Below are 15,535 nucleotides of genomic sequence, written 5' to 3'. Positions count from 1 at the left end.
CTGGGCGAAAAAGGGACAGCATCGTCGATTGTCAGGCGGCGACACATGTAAATAACTTCAAACGCAAAACAAATGCGAAATGAAAATGAAAATAAAGAAAAGTGTCAACAAACGACGAGGCCTTGCGGCCAAAGTGCTTGGATTTAATGCGAAATTGCCTTTTTGGTTTTGAGTAAGAAGCCTAAAAGTTGATGTTGATGTAACTGATGAAATATTATGAAATACTATGAAATATTTATACTGTATCCATTTGGTTCGCACTTTAAACTCTTTAAAGAGCCCAGTTAATAGGTTTGCACATTTTAATCTAATTTTTTGGGGAATGCAAGATGGGATCCTCGCTGCAAACTCTCCCGCATACTTGAAAATCTTGCCGAAAATCTGGTCGAATACCTTTGACAGTTGCCTTCAAAGGGAAATGCAGTCGGAAAAGCGGAGACATCCGAAGGGCTGCGCCGTCTTTTGATTTACGCCGTCCGGCGTGGAAAATTTTTACGCACACACACGAATTCCCGGGGGGGAAAATCCGGCTACACACATTCCATGTAAATATTTGGAGCAGCGAAGCAGCTGACAACTGTTGCCCTTGTGCAATGCCTGAAAAGTTCCATCGAATTCAGATAGAGACGAGTGGAAAAGCCCGGGCAGCTGGACAACAAATCAGCTTAGACGGAATGCCTCAATAAACTTTTACACTTTTACTTCTAGTTTTTGTTACCAACTTTTCGCCTGCCGCCGGCAGAGAAGTCAACTCAAATCCGTCCGCCTGTCTGTCCCATTCTTTTGTGCCCATCTATTTTCGGACGGAGATTTGTGGCGTTCCCATTTCACGTTTTCCCTGAGAAGCTCCAAGTTTTTACCTTTGACGCTGCCTAAAGGTGGCACCAAGTATGCGCCACACTATATATATATGCTAGATATATATATATATATATCTGTGTTTTATAGAGATCGGTAGAGAATTCTGGCAGTTTGGTGGGCGTGTTGAAGAGGCCATTCCGAATCTGATGATTAACTTCAGAAATAATCGAATGGGACTTCGAATGAAAGGAAAAAACAATTTTAGACAAGCTCTTATTCATGATAAAGTTTGTTGCTATTCAATACATAAAACATTTATTTAGCTTTCGTTGAAAAGTCGTGGCAGGCACTAAGCTGTTTGATTTCAAATTAAAAGCTATCAACTAGCATTTATAAAACCATTTTGCCTGTCGAGAATATTATGTGAATTTCGATTTATTGCTAGTTTTTTGCTACCTGAAAGAAATGCAAATTAATTGATTTGTCACAGCAGTGAAAGTGCAGGAAAGCAGGCGTAATAAATAAATTAAATGCTAATAAATTGCCAATGGAACAGGCAGAATTGCTGCCCTTCTTGTCGGCTCTTTCAATTTGAATTTGGCATAAACAAAAATGATTAATGTCCACATGAACAGCATTTTAGAACAAAGGCGAACGGCAGTCATCAATTGGCGAATGTCGCACGCACATCCATCATAATTATGCACATATTCGAGTTGTCTGGGAATATTTGACAACTTTATTACGCGGTCCGCAGAATGTTGTGTTCGGTATTCTGCATTCCGCTGGCGAGATGAGATTTACAGGTTTTTAATTAAAATCATTCCATGCGAATTTATCAACTGACGGACTGTCGCCTACATCTACATCTTTTTGTTTCGTGGGCGTCATTTGCATTGGGTTTTCATTTTGTGTCTTTGGACATTTGGCGCTCTTAATTTGCTTCATGTGTCACAGATGGCGCTGCACTTTAGCGACAATTTGGTTTTTCTTTTTTTCTGGCTGTTTTGTTTATTTATTGCGATTTTAGGCATGTTTCACATTCACCCGCCTCTTAATTGAGATATTTATTCGTCGTGCAGGCGATGTTTATAATTTATGAATTTGATGGCTGGTAAATTGGAAGCTGTTTTGCGCTTAATGGAAAATTAGCTGATTTAATGGGGAGCTGCTACATTTGATGCGAATCAAGTACGCAGAAATAACAAGAAGTATATATATATATATGAATTTTATTTAATATTACTAAAACGTATAAATATTATTGTAACAACATTCTAGATTTATGGCACTGAAATTGAAAAAACAAATTAATTTTTTCAAGTTTAAGCAGCTGTTGCTCTGACATTCTTTGTAGTTTTATCATGCAAAATGCCTAAAATTTATTAATCACTGTTTGCACAAATGTTCAACACTCAAGTCGCTCGAATGCTTAAATGTTTAGTTTTGTGTTTTTTCCACTTTTTCTCGCCTGTTTGTGTGTTTGGTATTTTTAGCTTTGCCGGCCGGTTATTTTGCAAATTTTCAGATTAATGGAGGCAGTCCGCAAGGTGGGAGTTATCTGGAAAAGTGCGCCTTCAAGGCCCCGACATTTTCCAATTTTCGAACACTTCTTTGTCTCGACCTTTGTCAAGTTAATATTATTTACGCGCCTCTAAGCCCAAGTGGAATAAATTAGAAAGAATAATGCTCGCCATATAGATATAGTATAGAACAATAAGACTTTGTCCGGCGTATATGTATCTTAATGACCCTCATTCTTTTGCCGGTGGAGAGGGAAAATATCCGAGTAGCCGAGCTGCCAAGAAAAATAACATAAAAATTGCCGCAGAATATTTTCTAAATATTTGTATTTAGCGCAAGTTAAATAATCAGACAGATTACCAAAAACTGAACAACAGCACAAACTGCAGATTCAAAAGCGCCAGCTTTCGCTGTGCCAAATATATCTACGATTGTGGACACGAATTTAGAAACTAAATTTCCCACATATTATTTAAGTATTTTAAAACTGAGTTACTATTTCATAGAAGTCTGCTATATATTGTCAAAAATACGAAATGTTTTCCATGCGGTTACACGATTTAAACACCCACGCTTTTTCTGCTATATATATATATATATATATTCAAATGCATTTTCATGTGCAAAAGCAACAAACACCTGTAGCCACGAATCGACAAGGTTGCTCCTGATTTAGCTGGTTTTCCCTGGCAACATTGCAAGCAAATGCCCTAAGCTCTCAATTTTTCATCCGACAATGTTGCAGTTGGGTGGCGTTTTCCGCCAGTGGGTGTGTGGGTGGCTCATTCACCTGCGCTGCACCTGTTTGGCCATTGAGCCGTTCACTCAGCCAGTCAGCTTGTTGTCGTTTCGCTGGCAAACACGTAACTTTCCACATCAAACTTAAATTATGCAAATGTTTGCTCTAAGCGGGCGAAGAAGCGAGATTTCGGCAAAAAGGCGGGGCGAATCAAAGGGAAAAGTTAAAACGAGACGATGCAAATGGAAAAAGTGTGTACACAACACGAATTATGCAATGGCATATTTGCCCAAAAATTCAAAAAAAAAAAAGTTTAAATTGAAAAGTTTACAGAGCCGAATTAAATGTGGCCAAATTAGATGCAGGCATTTCGAAGGCAATTACACTCCTGGCTTTGGTTTGCACACTGAAAGAAAAGGTGTACATAATATATTTGCTTATTTTACACAAATCTCCTGAGCTCTTTGAAACGGTTGCATTGAAAAATGCTATCTAATTAATTGAATTGAGTCGACAACTGTCATGGAAAGCATTTGGCCAAGGACGACGCTCGTTTTGACCCCCTGTTGGCCCCTGTGGCTTCTTTTTCAGTTGCATTCCTTGCTTCTACGCTGCTAATTAATTTTCGAAGAGATACTCAGCACAAAGTCCCGCTGAGTTTTGTTTGCTTAGACCAAAATAGCTGAAATATTCGTGGCACAAAAATAATTCAGTATTTATTTTGGCCGAATATGACACATTTTTAGGAATTGTTGCGACTAATTGATTTTGTGGACTGCCGGGGAATTCGCGGGTGCAAAGGTGACTGGGTGACAAATGCCCCAGAGTTCGCCATTGTGACAGATCCCAATGACGCTGATATACTCTGGGATGACAGCTGCTGTTTGGATGCTGCAGGCAGTCATTCAAGAAAATCGTGAAAAACCCCCAGTGACGTGCGAAAAGAGCAAGTGGAAAGTGAAAATTGGTATAAGCGTTTTGGCTGATATGTTTGGCCATTTTTGGTTACTCTTGTTGTGACCAAATTTGTAGAGTATCTTAATTACAAAATAAAATAGCCCAAAGAATTCCCATAATTGGTTTGACCATTTTTCTTAAGCCCTGTTCAGCTGCGATTCGGATGGTGATGATGATGATGATGTTGTTTTTTGTCCTCTTAGCCTTTGGCGTCATCGACAAGCGGCTTACCTGCTAGCACAATTAAGTTTTCGGCACGTAAATGAATCATTCAAATGGCTTTTCCTTGCCTTTCTTGCTCCCTCTCACTCGCTCATTTTCATTTAAATCTCTTGGCGGGGGCGAGCGTTGCGCATACGCCCCGTTGTACGGCCGTCGGCTCGTGTTGTGTGCAATTAATAAATTTAATTAAGAAATAATGCACAAGCCGCGATGCGAACGGGCGTCGTCGCCGTGGACGTCTTGTGTCGCTCTTTCAAGTGTGAAAATTATGATTATTTCAATATATCATTTTCGTTATTACGCGAAATTTAGCATGCAAAATACAGGAGAGAATTATACCCCGGCGGCGGCGCTTTAAAACTATTTGGCTTAAATCATAAATCAAAGTGTGCGCCGTTTGGTTGCTGGCCCACTAAGTTTTTAATTAAATCCCAATTGCAGCACCATGCATCACCGCGCCTAATCTGGCCAGCGAATACAAAGTATGCACTCTGTGCATTTATTGTTCAGCGCGATATAGAATGTGGAATAACACAGTTCTAAATAATTCACAGTGGAATTTCCGATGTGATTACCATATCGAATGTGTTCCGCGTTTCGCATGGATTGGTGCTGAAATCCCCATTTTTCTGTGTCCCCCAATTGCAGTCACATAGTTTCGCCCAATTGACCCGTAGCACACGAGACCGCTTGCCAAGAAATGCGTTTTCCTTCTCTTAATGGCTATTGTAATGGTCATGACTGTATGTGCGGGTGACGTGCGCTTCTGTGGCTGCCAGTGGGCACATGGTGGTCACAAACACAGCCAGCCGCCTGGCAACAGTTGCAGCGGCACATTTGCAGTGTCATTTCGGGCAAATGAAAAGTGGGCGGGACTGGGCTGGAAAACTTGGTCAGCAGGTGGAATGGAAATGTGGAAAAAATTGTTATAGGTTGCTAATACAGCGATACAAATTATATTTGCTACACAACTTCGTTCCAGTTACATAATTAGTGCGAATCATTTCATATGTTTAGATTGTAATTTACTACAATTTATTTACATTTTATTGTTTTTTAGTTTAAAGTTTATAAATTCCTACACACGTAATTTCTGCTAAAGCACTTAAAGTTCGTTACACCGAGTACCATATCTTCCTTTCGAACGACATCTTTTGGGCAATCGGATCGCAGAACACAGGCAGGGATTCTCTCATTGATAACATATCCCGGCTTACACACACAAGGGGCTCCACACACCTTGACGCAGGGTCCATCGCCGGCGTACGCGCAGGTTTCAGGACATGCTACAGGACAAACCGCCCGAGTTCCGTTGGCCGTACAGTCAACATTAGGTCCTTCCAAGCCCGTGGAGTCGATGGGTTTGAAAAGTAATAGGAAGCCCAGCCAGGCACAGATTTTCAAGCTCCACATGTCCGTCATTCTAGATGATGAATACGTCTACCATTTTTCCCTGATGTGTGCGCCCTATTTATTTCCATCCGTCTGATATTTTAGTACACAAATCGAAATTAGATTTGCTACGTGATTTAGTTTCGGAGCATTATAGCATTTGTGTGACTTACATATATCAATGTGAAGACAATTTCTAAATATATTATTAAGGATTAATAAATCTTAAAAAAAATAGTATATTCTGTTACTTAAATCAAAGAAGCGTCAGTGAGGGAAATATATTAAATTTTAGTTAATCCTAGTATAAAATAAATGCTTTTTGGCAGCAGATTGTAGATTGTAGAACATTTTACAGCCCAATTAAACGATTAAGTACTATAAGTGTAGCCACTTTGATTTACTTCCCACCCGCGATTATTTTGGCTTAATCACTGTCAAAAGCGAATATTGTGTTTCAAATTGATTCGTTTTGGCCTAGAGCCTTGAAATAGTTTTGAATCGGTTCGGCCAATTGAATAGAGACGCGAATCCTGCCAATTGACTAGCCCACCATGACCAGAATAACCAGACCCAGGAGTACCTCCTCAAACTGTCCAATCTCAGTCGCATCGCATGGGATAAGCAAGTGCCATGCCAAGATGCATAATTTCCCACACATATTTTTTATATGGCTATAATATTTGGTTTTGCACTCTTGACTCATCATCGCCGCCGACTTATTGCGAAACTATGCGAACTGCAAATTTCGCTGGCTATTTTTGCAGTTCTTATTGTTGGCATGCGCTGAGTGGCCAATAATATTTGCGATTATTTATTTCGGCTCTCGGGAGGTGAGGATGGAGGGGGCTATTGCCAAACCGCTGAAATATGCGCCATGAATAATTCTCAGCCCCCTCATTCCCTCCTTCCCCACCATCATCATGTGCGGAACGTGCGAAAAACTTTTATGTTCTAAAGATTCTGCAACTTTGAACTTTGGCGGCGACGCGGACATGACGACATAATTGCAATATGGCTAATGCAATCGCAATTGCGATCGCAAAGGCAAAACTCTTGCAACACACGCCCAACATTTGCTAGCAATTAATAAATTGAGTTCCCTTTTTTGCGCTCTGGTCCCCGTAGTTTGCCATGTTTATGAATGAAAATGCGCGTTTTCGTCTCAATTGGTGTCCAATAAATTGCAATCACACTCGTGCGAACACTAATTAGTTTGTAGATCAAAAATTATGATTAGCGACTAGCGCGCTGCAGCTGCTTTCGCGTTTTCGCAGCCTTGGAAAGTGCGTTGACCAACGCGGCGTATGCGCAATCAGTTGACAACCCACACAAGCTCACCACAGTCTTGTTCTTGTGGCACCCAAAAGAAAATCGCTCTTCCTCCCATTCGGCTTCTGAATTCTGATTCTGCTTAGACAAATTACATTCGTCTGTGCTCTCTGGCTTTATTGCTAATTATTCTTTCTTTTTGTATCTTTGCAGGTGAGTTTCCTTTGTGGCCAATCGATGGGAATCCATTCGAGAGTGAGATGTCATTAATGTTTAGTAAGAATTACAGTGCACTTTCGCAAATGAAAACCAGCATAGTAACATTTGATTTGCACTTTATAATTGAGTGCTATTTAAAAAGGTCTTGAATATTATATTCATACTAGAGTGATCTTTTGAAACTCCCATATCTGAGTAAAGGATTTGAAGGGAATTTCCAATTGTGGAATTTCTACCGTGTTCACTGTAATCTCCAGCTAACGAGACCTTGTCCAATCGCTTCTCACCTCGTTCCCATATTGAAAGACCCCTGTTCCGCCGATTTGGGGCAAGGGTATGGCCACTGGAGGCTTCCTTGCAACATCACAACACAAACTTGACCGCCGACGCTGCCAGAAATATTGTTGTGCCTGCCATTAGTATTACTTTTCGGTGTTTTGGGGAAAAATGTTGACGTGCAAATTGCACGGCAAAAGTTTTCCCAATTTTCGTGTTCCTTTCTTTTTTTTTTGCCGTCTGGAAAGAGCGACGTACGTCATTAGGAGGTACAAAATATTGCTGGCTATGCTGTTTATTTGTTTGTTTTACCAACGCGCGCTGTTTAATCAGAGGGGAGGGGAAGGGAAAAGCCGATCCACGAATTCTCCATTTTGCCATGAATTATTCATCCCTCGCTGGATGTGAGTGAGTGTGTGTGTGTGTGCGTCTTGCTTATTTCAATGTTTCATGCATTATTAAGCATTTCTGCAATTAAATGTGTGCGTGCGACTGTGTGGGCTTCAAAACCCAAACCCCAAAACCCTTTGAACTAAGCAAACTTTACCCTGGCACTCGATATTTATCTATTAACTTATTAACTTTGAAAAGTCTCAAGGATAAACGTCAAATGGTGATAAGTTTTGGGATTTATCTTGACATTTTAAATGCCGTTGGTTTGTTAGTTTTACTTCCTTTACTTCACTTAAAAACATACTATAAACACTAATAGTGTCACCTTGTGCGCGTATTTAATAAATATTTTTAAAATATCAGCACATTATTTGTACATTTCCTAATGTTTACCCAATAACTTAGAGACGCAAATCCTTTTTCCTTTAAATTAACAACAAACAGGAAGAAAGCAAAAATATCGTATGATTCGCGCACAAATAATGCGGGACTTTAAATTGCTAGAATCTTGATGATTTTATCTAGATTTTTCCTGTTGCCACTTGGATACAAACTTATGGTGTTGTGATAAAAACTCAACAAAACAATGAAAATATTTAGCCCTGAATTGTTTGCCAAAAAATGTTCATTTTCATCTCCTTTATGCTTCTTTTTTTCTTTCTTTTTGTAGTTTTTATTCTTGCCTGCTTATTATGCCTTGTTTTTTTTTCGCCCATTCTAGCATTTTGCGTTGCCTTATTTTGTTTTGCCGGCAACAATAGAATAGCAGGCAACAACAATGCAAATTGAACGTAGCAAACTAAACATAACACACAGGCAGCCTGCCTGCCTGCGTCCGACTTTTTACACAGATGTATATATAGAGTACACTATATGTATATAGTATTTTTCACACAATAATGTGTAGAAAAACTTGCGAAATATTTTCCACTTGGCACGCAGCATGGCCAAAAGTCGTGTGTGTTTGTGCAGTTTACACTTTTAATTTTATTTATTTTTAATGCGATTTCGTTTGGTTTTGATAGAACAGAATAGAGAGTCGTCAACTTACTCGCACAAAAATGAATGCAGAACGAGAATCCGGTCAAGTGTTTAGTCCACTTGGGGGGATCTGGAGTCGATGTCAGGTCCAATTAAATCTGGACCATTTCGGAAGTGGGTGAGGTGTTTCCAGAGTCATCCAGTGTAAGGGGAAAATCTGGGGAAAGTAATACCCAAGTCTAGTGTGCCAAACATTTTGGCTCATGCGGGTGGATACACATATCTAAATAAATCTAAAATATCGCTGGGCCCTCGCCTTGCTATCATTGAAAATTCAATTTCAATTATTAGAACCGACTGTGTGTGTGTGTGTTTGTTGTTTGGCGAATAGTTTGAGGATGCTGGCCCCCGGCACTTAAATGTCACATTTTCCTATGTGGCTCATTTTCTTGGCTCATATTTTCGCAAATTAAATTTTATTGAGCGTATCGTTTGGGCATAATTAATTTTAATTGAGGACACTACCCACACAGACGGCCACACCCTTACGAAAAACACGGTCGTTTTGGGTCTATTTATACGAGTTGTTTTTGGGAAGGCGGATACCCTATGCAAATGGGTAAGCCCGAACGAATCCCCCAAACTTTTCCCACATTTTCCCGGAACATTCGGCCAGCAGTGCTGTCTCTCTCTCTAATTAACTTTCAATTCAATCAGTCCTGTGTGCTGTGCAAAAATGCACAACTGACCACCGCCCTTTGTGTGCTGCAGTGTAACAATCCTGCATGTGCATCCTGTTCCATACCACTAAAAGGATTATTTAGAAACAAGTTTAATTTGATTGCAAGCCAGATACTTAGATAAGTATCGAATATCTTTTGATCTTAAGTTGCTCTGGCATAAACCATTGTGTTTTAAGATTCAACTGGATTCTTGTCAGCTATAATCGAAATAGGGTGTTAGATCCCACTGCTATTTTCTCTGAGTGCACACACGCACCTCACGCATGCAGCTACATAAAAGACCAGTCAACTTCAGTGGGATCTTTGTATGCAAAGCATGTCCGACAGCCGAGAGGAGTCCGCTTTGTTAGTGTTTTTGGGTTGTGTGTGGCTTGCTGCGCTGTGTGTGTGTGTGCTGTTGCGTGTGTCGCCCAATTGACTTTTGCTGTCGAGCAATTGTTTGGTTCAGGTAGCACTGAACCCCGTCGCCCAGCAGCAACATCATCATCAGCAGCAGCAGCAGCAGCAGCAACAGCAACGCTAGGAGCAACATCAGAATCATCAGCAGCAAGTGCATGGAAACCGCAGGCATTGAAGGTGACGCAGCCGTCACTCATTTGCATGCAACAGTTGTTGAACAAAAGCAGCTTTAATTCAATTTCAGCTTCAGTTGCACTCAGTGGCCCGCCTGGCGCTTATTAGCTGCCATTGTTCATGGGAAGGAGCCACTCCGACTGCAACTGTGGCAACAATCAACGCCATGAAGCGCAAATTTGTCAGCACAAACAGATAAAATCATTTTTCTTCGACCAGTCGATCACTGAAAACTAATAGCAGTTGCTTGTGGGAGATATTTTATTATAATTACCCCAAGGCAACCCTATGTAGCTAATATTCTATAAACCCCTTTGTTTTAATTCAACATAGATTACCCCATTTCTCGCAGTGCAGCGCAGAACTTGAGTTTAAAGAGTGCGAGAGAGAGCACGTCGCATAATGCCAGTTAAGTCGCTGACGCCCACCTGTGTCACTCAGTCAGTTGGTCAGGTGAACGTCACTTGGCCATTTCCACAATCGAGCAGCGCCCCCAAAACATTAGCCGCTCGACCAGTTTCAGTTTCAGTTTCAGTTTCTGTTTTTTGTTTTCCTATTCAGTTTGCCGGGTTGCTCTCAACACGCCGGACGCGAATCAGAAGCCTTTCTATACCTGCGACTGATAATGGCCTTATGAATCAGAATCAGTTAACGATTTGTGTTATCGTGGCCTTTTGTTATTGTTTACCCCGCTGATATGCCAGTGGTCCGAAAACTAATTCTAAGCTCAAAAGTAAACAGAATAAAGTGATAAGAAGCCGCACGAAAGCGTTGCAAGTCATTGAAAGGTGTGAAAATGTATTATTAATTCAAGCAAAATTGTGCAGCATGAAATTGAGTTAACACAGTGCATTCAAGCTAAAACCAATTAAAGAGAAATTTAATTGAAATTATGAAACTAAACTGCTGTCTGCTGAAAAAGAAGTTAAGCATTTTAAAGTTCTTAACTAAACTCTACTTGCATTAGGAAAAAGCAAACCAAATATATCAATTAAAGCCCTGACAAAGTGATAACTAAAAAGCTTTAACCCATAAACACACAGAATGTTGCGATAAAAAGTTATACTCAAACTAAATGTGCATAAAGAATTCGAATAATAATTATCTTCGAAGACAAAGTTATTAGTTTATCTTTTCAACTATAAATTCTGAAGGTCAAACGTGTCAGCAGCAATTAAAAGTTTGAAATAAAGGAATAATCTCAAGTGGAGAGGAACAAAACTAATACTGGCTTTTAGTTGCTAGCCACTGCCAACATAGACATAAAAATGGTTTCTTGCTGGACAATCCCCCACACAAAAAAAAAAAACATAAACTATGGAGTGACTCATTCCATTGATAAGGCCAGAGGCCCAAAAGCAAACGTAACTGATTCGGCCAAAATAATATTTCCGATTTCAATGCCAGCATAGAGTAGATGTTTTGCTGATTTGTCCGATGATGTATTTCCCCGCACCTCAGAACATGCTCCTGAAATTTGTTATTGTAGTTCACACATGTTCGTTGTTGCTTGATTGTTAGGTTGTTTGGTTATTTGGTTGTTGTTGGTAGTTGCTACCTGACACTTGTCAAGTTGCGATAACATGCGAAATTTCTGGCTAAGCTGCACCAAAAAGGCAATACCACTCCATGCATATTAAAAACTATAAAATAACGCTCGCCATAGATTGTTTTATTGTATATCGTATTAATCTTTGGATCGTCGAGTGGAATAACACGTTTTCAGTATTATGACCAAATTGGTAAAGAGCTCATTCAGCCGTTTATGCACGCAGAGAAACTACTACATTCTTTTCGAAAGATATATTTTCAAAGGAAAAGCTTACTTTATAGAAATTTAGCTGTTAGTGCAGACATATCCATGAAATACCTACAAATAACTATAAATACTCGTTTCTTTTAAACCATGAACAGTATGCAAAATTTTGTGCAGTGCATTGAAACGATCGACGCCGCTTCTTGGCTCTGCTAAACTTTTAATTTGTGCTGCTGGTGATCGCTGGTACTAGCATTTTCCGCTGAATAGTTGTTGCTGGATGTTTTTCCCATTTAAATGAGTTTTGTCTATGACGTCTGCGTATTGTTTACAAATATACGTTTCAATTTGCAGCCCCATATACATGTACATTATACTATACATTATACATTATCCACCCACCCAGCGACACATGGCAAGCGATTTTCTGTTTGTTATTGCTGCGATGTTTCCCCCACGGATCCATTTGATTTTTCCTTCCTTTTTTTGGGGGTTCTTTTTTTTTCTTTTTCTATTTTTTCTTCTTTTTTTTTGGATTCATGGCGCTTGCATAATCCTCGCTTGTCGAAGCTGTCAGCAATGTTGCCACTGCAGCTGTTATTGGCATTCAAATGAATATGTAAACGTCGCATCTCGTAGATTGTTTTCGCCAAATCGAAACGATAAACAATGCGAGTGGTCACGATTCGAGGTGCAAAAGTCAGCAGGTAGCACGTTTCTAATAATTTAAATGCAACTGCTTCTTGCGCGCGATGAGTCACTTGATAAGCCAGACAAATTATGAGTTCTTGAGTGGGAAACCTTGAACCTTTCTTTAAGTCGAAAGTCTGCTTTTTATAGTTAATTTATGTGTGAAAGTATTCGCTCTTAAGAACCACAACAGATACAAAGGATCAATTTATTTATTTCGGTCACATTTTGATTTACTGCGCGGCTCGGAAGATAAACTGCAAATGAAAGTTAATGTTTATGCAGCCGCAGACAAATTGCCAGGTTAAATGCGATACCTCGTACGACAAGCATCGATTATGTCGAATTGTAACGTTAACAGCATCCTGTTTCCTGTCTTGCCAAAAGGAAATTGGCCCACACAGACACCCACACCCACACACACACTTACACGCAGGGGGCAACCTCAATGTAGCATACTTTGCGGCGCGTTGATTCGTGTATGGCTGCCGGCATACGGCATACATAATTGATGTGTACTCTGAAGTAACCATGCCAAACTACCACACACTTCTGCGGCTGCGGAAGACTGGGCTACAACTTCCGCCACAACTTCCGCTCCGCTTTGAATGATTAGTTTTGGCCATGGCAGTGCTCCTCCTGGCCATGAAATCAAACTAAGTGCTGGGCCAAAGTCCTTTATTTTTCAACTGTTCCGCCTGGCTGGGCTCCACTCCCTTCCTGTCCCTGTCCCTCTTCCTGTGTGTATATAGTTTTCTCGCCCAAGGTTATAGTTTTGTCAACATCTCTGGGATATTGTGGAGTGTGTATTTGTTCTATTTATTGATTCGTCAAGGGGTTGCTCGTCCTTTGATTATAATTTACATAATGGCAACAAGTGGAATGGAAAATTCGGAAATGCTTTCTCATCGGATTTCCCCAAACTTACAGGTTCTACAATCGCACATGTAGATTATAATTTAATATAATTTCATATGGGATTAAATGTTGTAATCTCGCAAATCTGCATTCGTAATACTTATGTTAGTTTTTAGACTTGTCGTCTAAGGTATTACAAAACTAGTATCTAGTTTATTTTGAGCAAATCGCCAATTCCGCAATTGTTTTTCTATTTTCGTTGAAATATTTTAAGCCAACTAATTCTGGGCAATTGTCGCCTGTTCAATTGTTCTTTTCGATTCATTAAATTTCGCTTTGAAGCAGCGGTTTCCTTTTCATTCTCGGTTCCTTTGTCAATTTGATTGTTTTGTCATTGCCCCAGCAGCAGCATTGCGCATACGCCCAGTTGACAAATCGTAATGGCCAAGGCGTTCTTGCTCTTGTCGCCGCCGCCATCTGCAGAGTGGAGTGGGCGGGGCAAGGCAGTTGGCCGGTGGGTGAAGGGTGAAGGACAGAGGTAGAAGGAGATTCCCTGGCGATCGGGGCGGCGACGTCTTGGCCGAGAGAAACCACTTGCATTTCGCTGGCTGCTGAAGCGAAAATAGAATTTGGCAATGGCTTTGGTGGCTCCCTAGTCCGTCGTCCGTTTATCTCAAAAGCATGTGGCTGCGTGTGGACATCATGTCGCGCCACCGCACACAGAGACAACCGAACGCCACATTGGGGCATGCATCAAAGGTACACGGGGAGAAATATTAGTTGATGTTTCATAAATCTACGAACTTCGTTCGAGAAGTGCCCTCGAAAGATTGTCTTTTACATAGGCATAAGATAAGGAGTTCCCTTAATTGCTTTCTGTGCATCCTACTGCTGGGCCATGTGTTGTTGCTGCTCTGTTGGATGACTGGTATGTTTGTTTTGTTTGCTTGTTTGCTTGCCTGTTGCAGCCGCTGCCGCTTTTCCTGCTGGTTTTCTTTTGCTCTGGCGCTCGCCTTAATGACCAATAAATGTCGCAGCGCATGCAAATGCAGCGGTCGGCACAGTTATCCATTTATTTGCGGAGCAATTTCAAATTTAGTTTAGATAAACAAACAAGGCGGCAGAAAGCAGAATGTGTGACAGATTCTCGGCCCACGCAGTGTTAAGAAAAGATATTTGGAGGCGACCCAAATGTGGCAATTCGGCGGAACCGTCGGAGGAACTAGTCAGAGGGACAGTAGGATGGACAGTCATCGGGACAGTGGAGATCCTCACTAGATCTCTAAAAATACCCAAATTCGGGCGGCGACAATGTATGAGAACCTTTTTAAGCCAACCAGAAATAACAATCAAAGGAAGGGGAAACAAAAATAGGTGCCAGAAATAGGTGGACATTTGACAAGTGCATGTCAGTCGGCTAAGAGCTGATAGATTTTGGCCATTATGCTGGGATGGTAGCTATTTTCGCCGCCGATCGGCTCTAAATAGTCGCCAGATATCGCCGAATATTGCATAATATGAGGCGTGTCTGGGAATGTCGCTTTCGCATGATGCAATGCATCCGCTTGCCAAGATTTTCGGCGCAATTTCGCCACTCGCAGTTCGCCAGTTCGCATTACTGTCGCCACCAGTTACGAGTAAGTGCAGCAGTGCGCCCAGTGATTCGGCAAATTGCAATTATACATTTATAATCTATGTATATCTCTCGGGCAATTCCCAAGCCAAAAAGTGCCGCAAAATCTCAGGCAGAACCAAAAACCCAAGGCACACATCGACTGGCAAAGAATTTGAAAAATAAATACCAAGTACGCGCTTTGCTATGTTTTCTATGCGGGGGCGGCTGTGGGGACTGGGGATTGGGCCAACAAACTAGGTTACTTGGCAGTGTTTAGCATAAATAACTAGCACACCAGCGGCCACATCATCAGCAGCAGCAGCAGCAGAACATCATCGGAAAAGCCACATTCAAATAAATAAATGTGAGCGTGGGCAGGAAAAACAGAGAGCGACCGATGGGGAAAGTGGAAAATCAAATTAACACCGGGTGTTAAGCCATTGCAAATTAATGAATTGGGTTGGCTTTAACTATTAAATGTGGGTGGTCTTTGGACGGGAATGACAATGGCAAATATTTAATGG

General features: G+C 40.9%; 2 protein-coding genes across 2 annotated transcripts in view; one reads left to right on the top strand and one right to left on the bottom strand.

Moving 5' to 3' along the window:
* LOC117141237 (myocardin-related transcription factor B) overlaps window positions 1-15,535 on the top strand; it is a 38,712-nt gene that overhangs the window by 11,597 nt on the left and 11,580 nt on the right. The window lies entirely within an intron of this gene.
* LOC117141242 (accessory gland protein Acp62F) lies at window positions 5,254-5,690 on the bottom strand. The gene has a single exon (XM_033304604.1). It carries the CDS (start codon window positions 5,663-5,665, stop codon window positions 5,312-5,314), a length of 354 nt encoding a protein of 117 aa, XP_033160495.1. The 5' UTR covers window positions 5,666-5,690; the 3' UTR covers window positions 5,254-5,311.

The sequence above is a fragment of the Drosophila mauritiana genome, chromosome 3L, assembly GCF_004382145.1.
Source record: "Drosophila mauritiana strain mau12 chromosome 3L, ASM438214v1, whole genome shotgun sequence".
NCBI classification, from domain to species: Eukaryota; Metazoa; Arthropoda; class Insecta; order Diptera; family Drosophilidae; genus Drosophila; species Drosophila mauritiana.
Note: the sequence above shows the minus strand (reverse complement) of the source record. Positions and strands in the feature narration are given on the sequence as shown.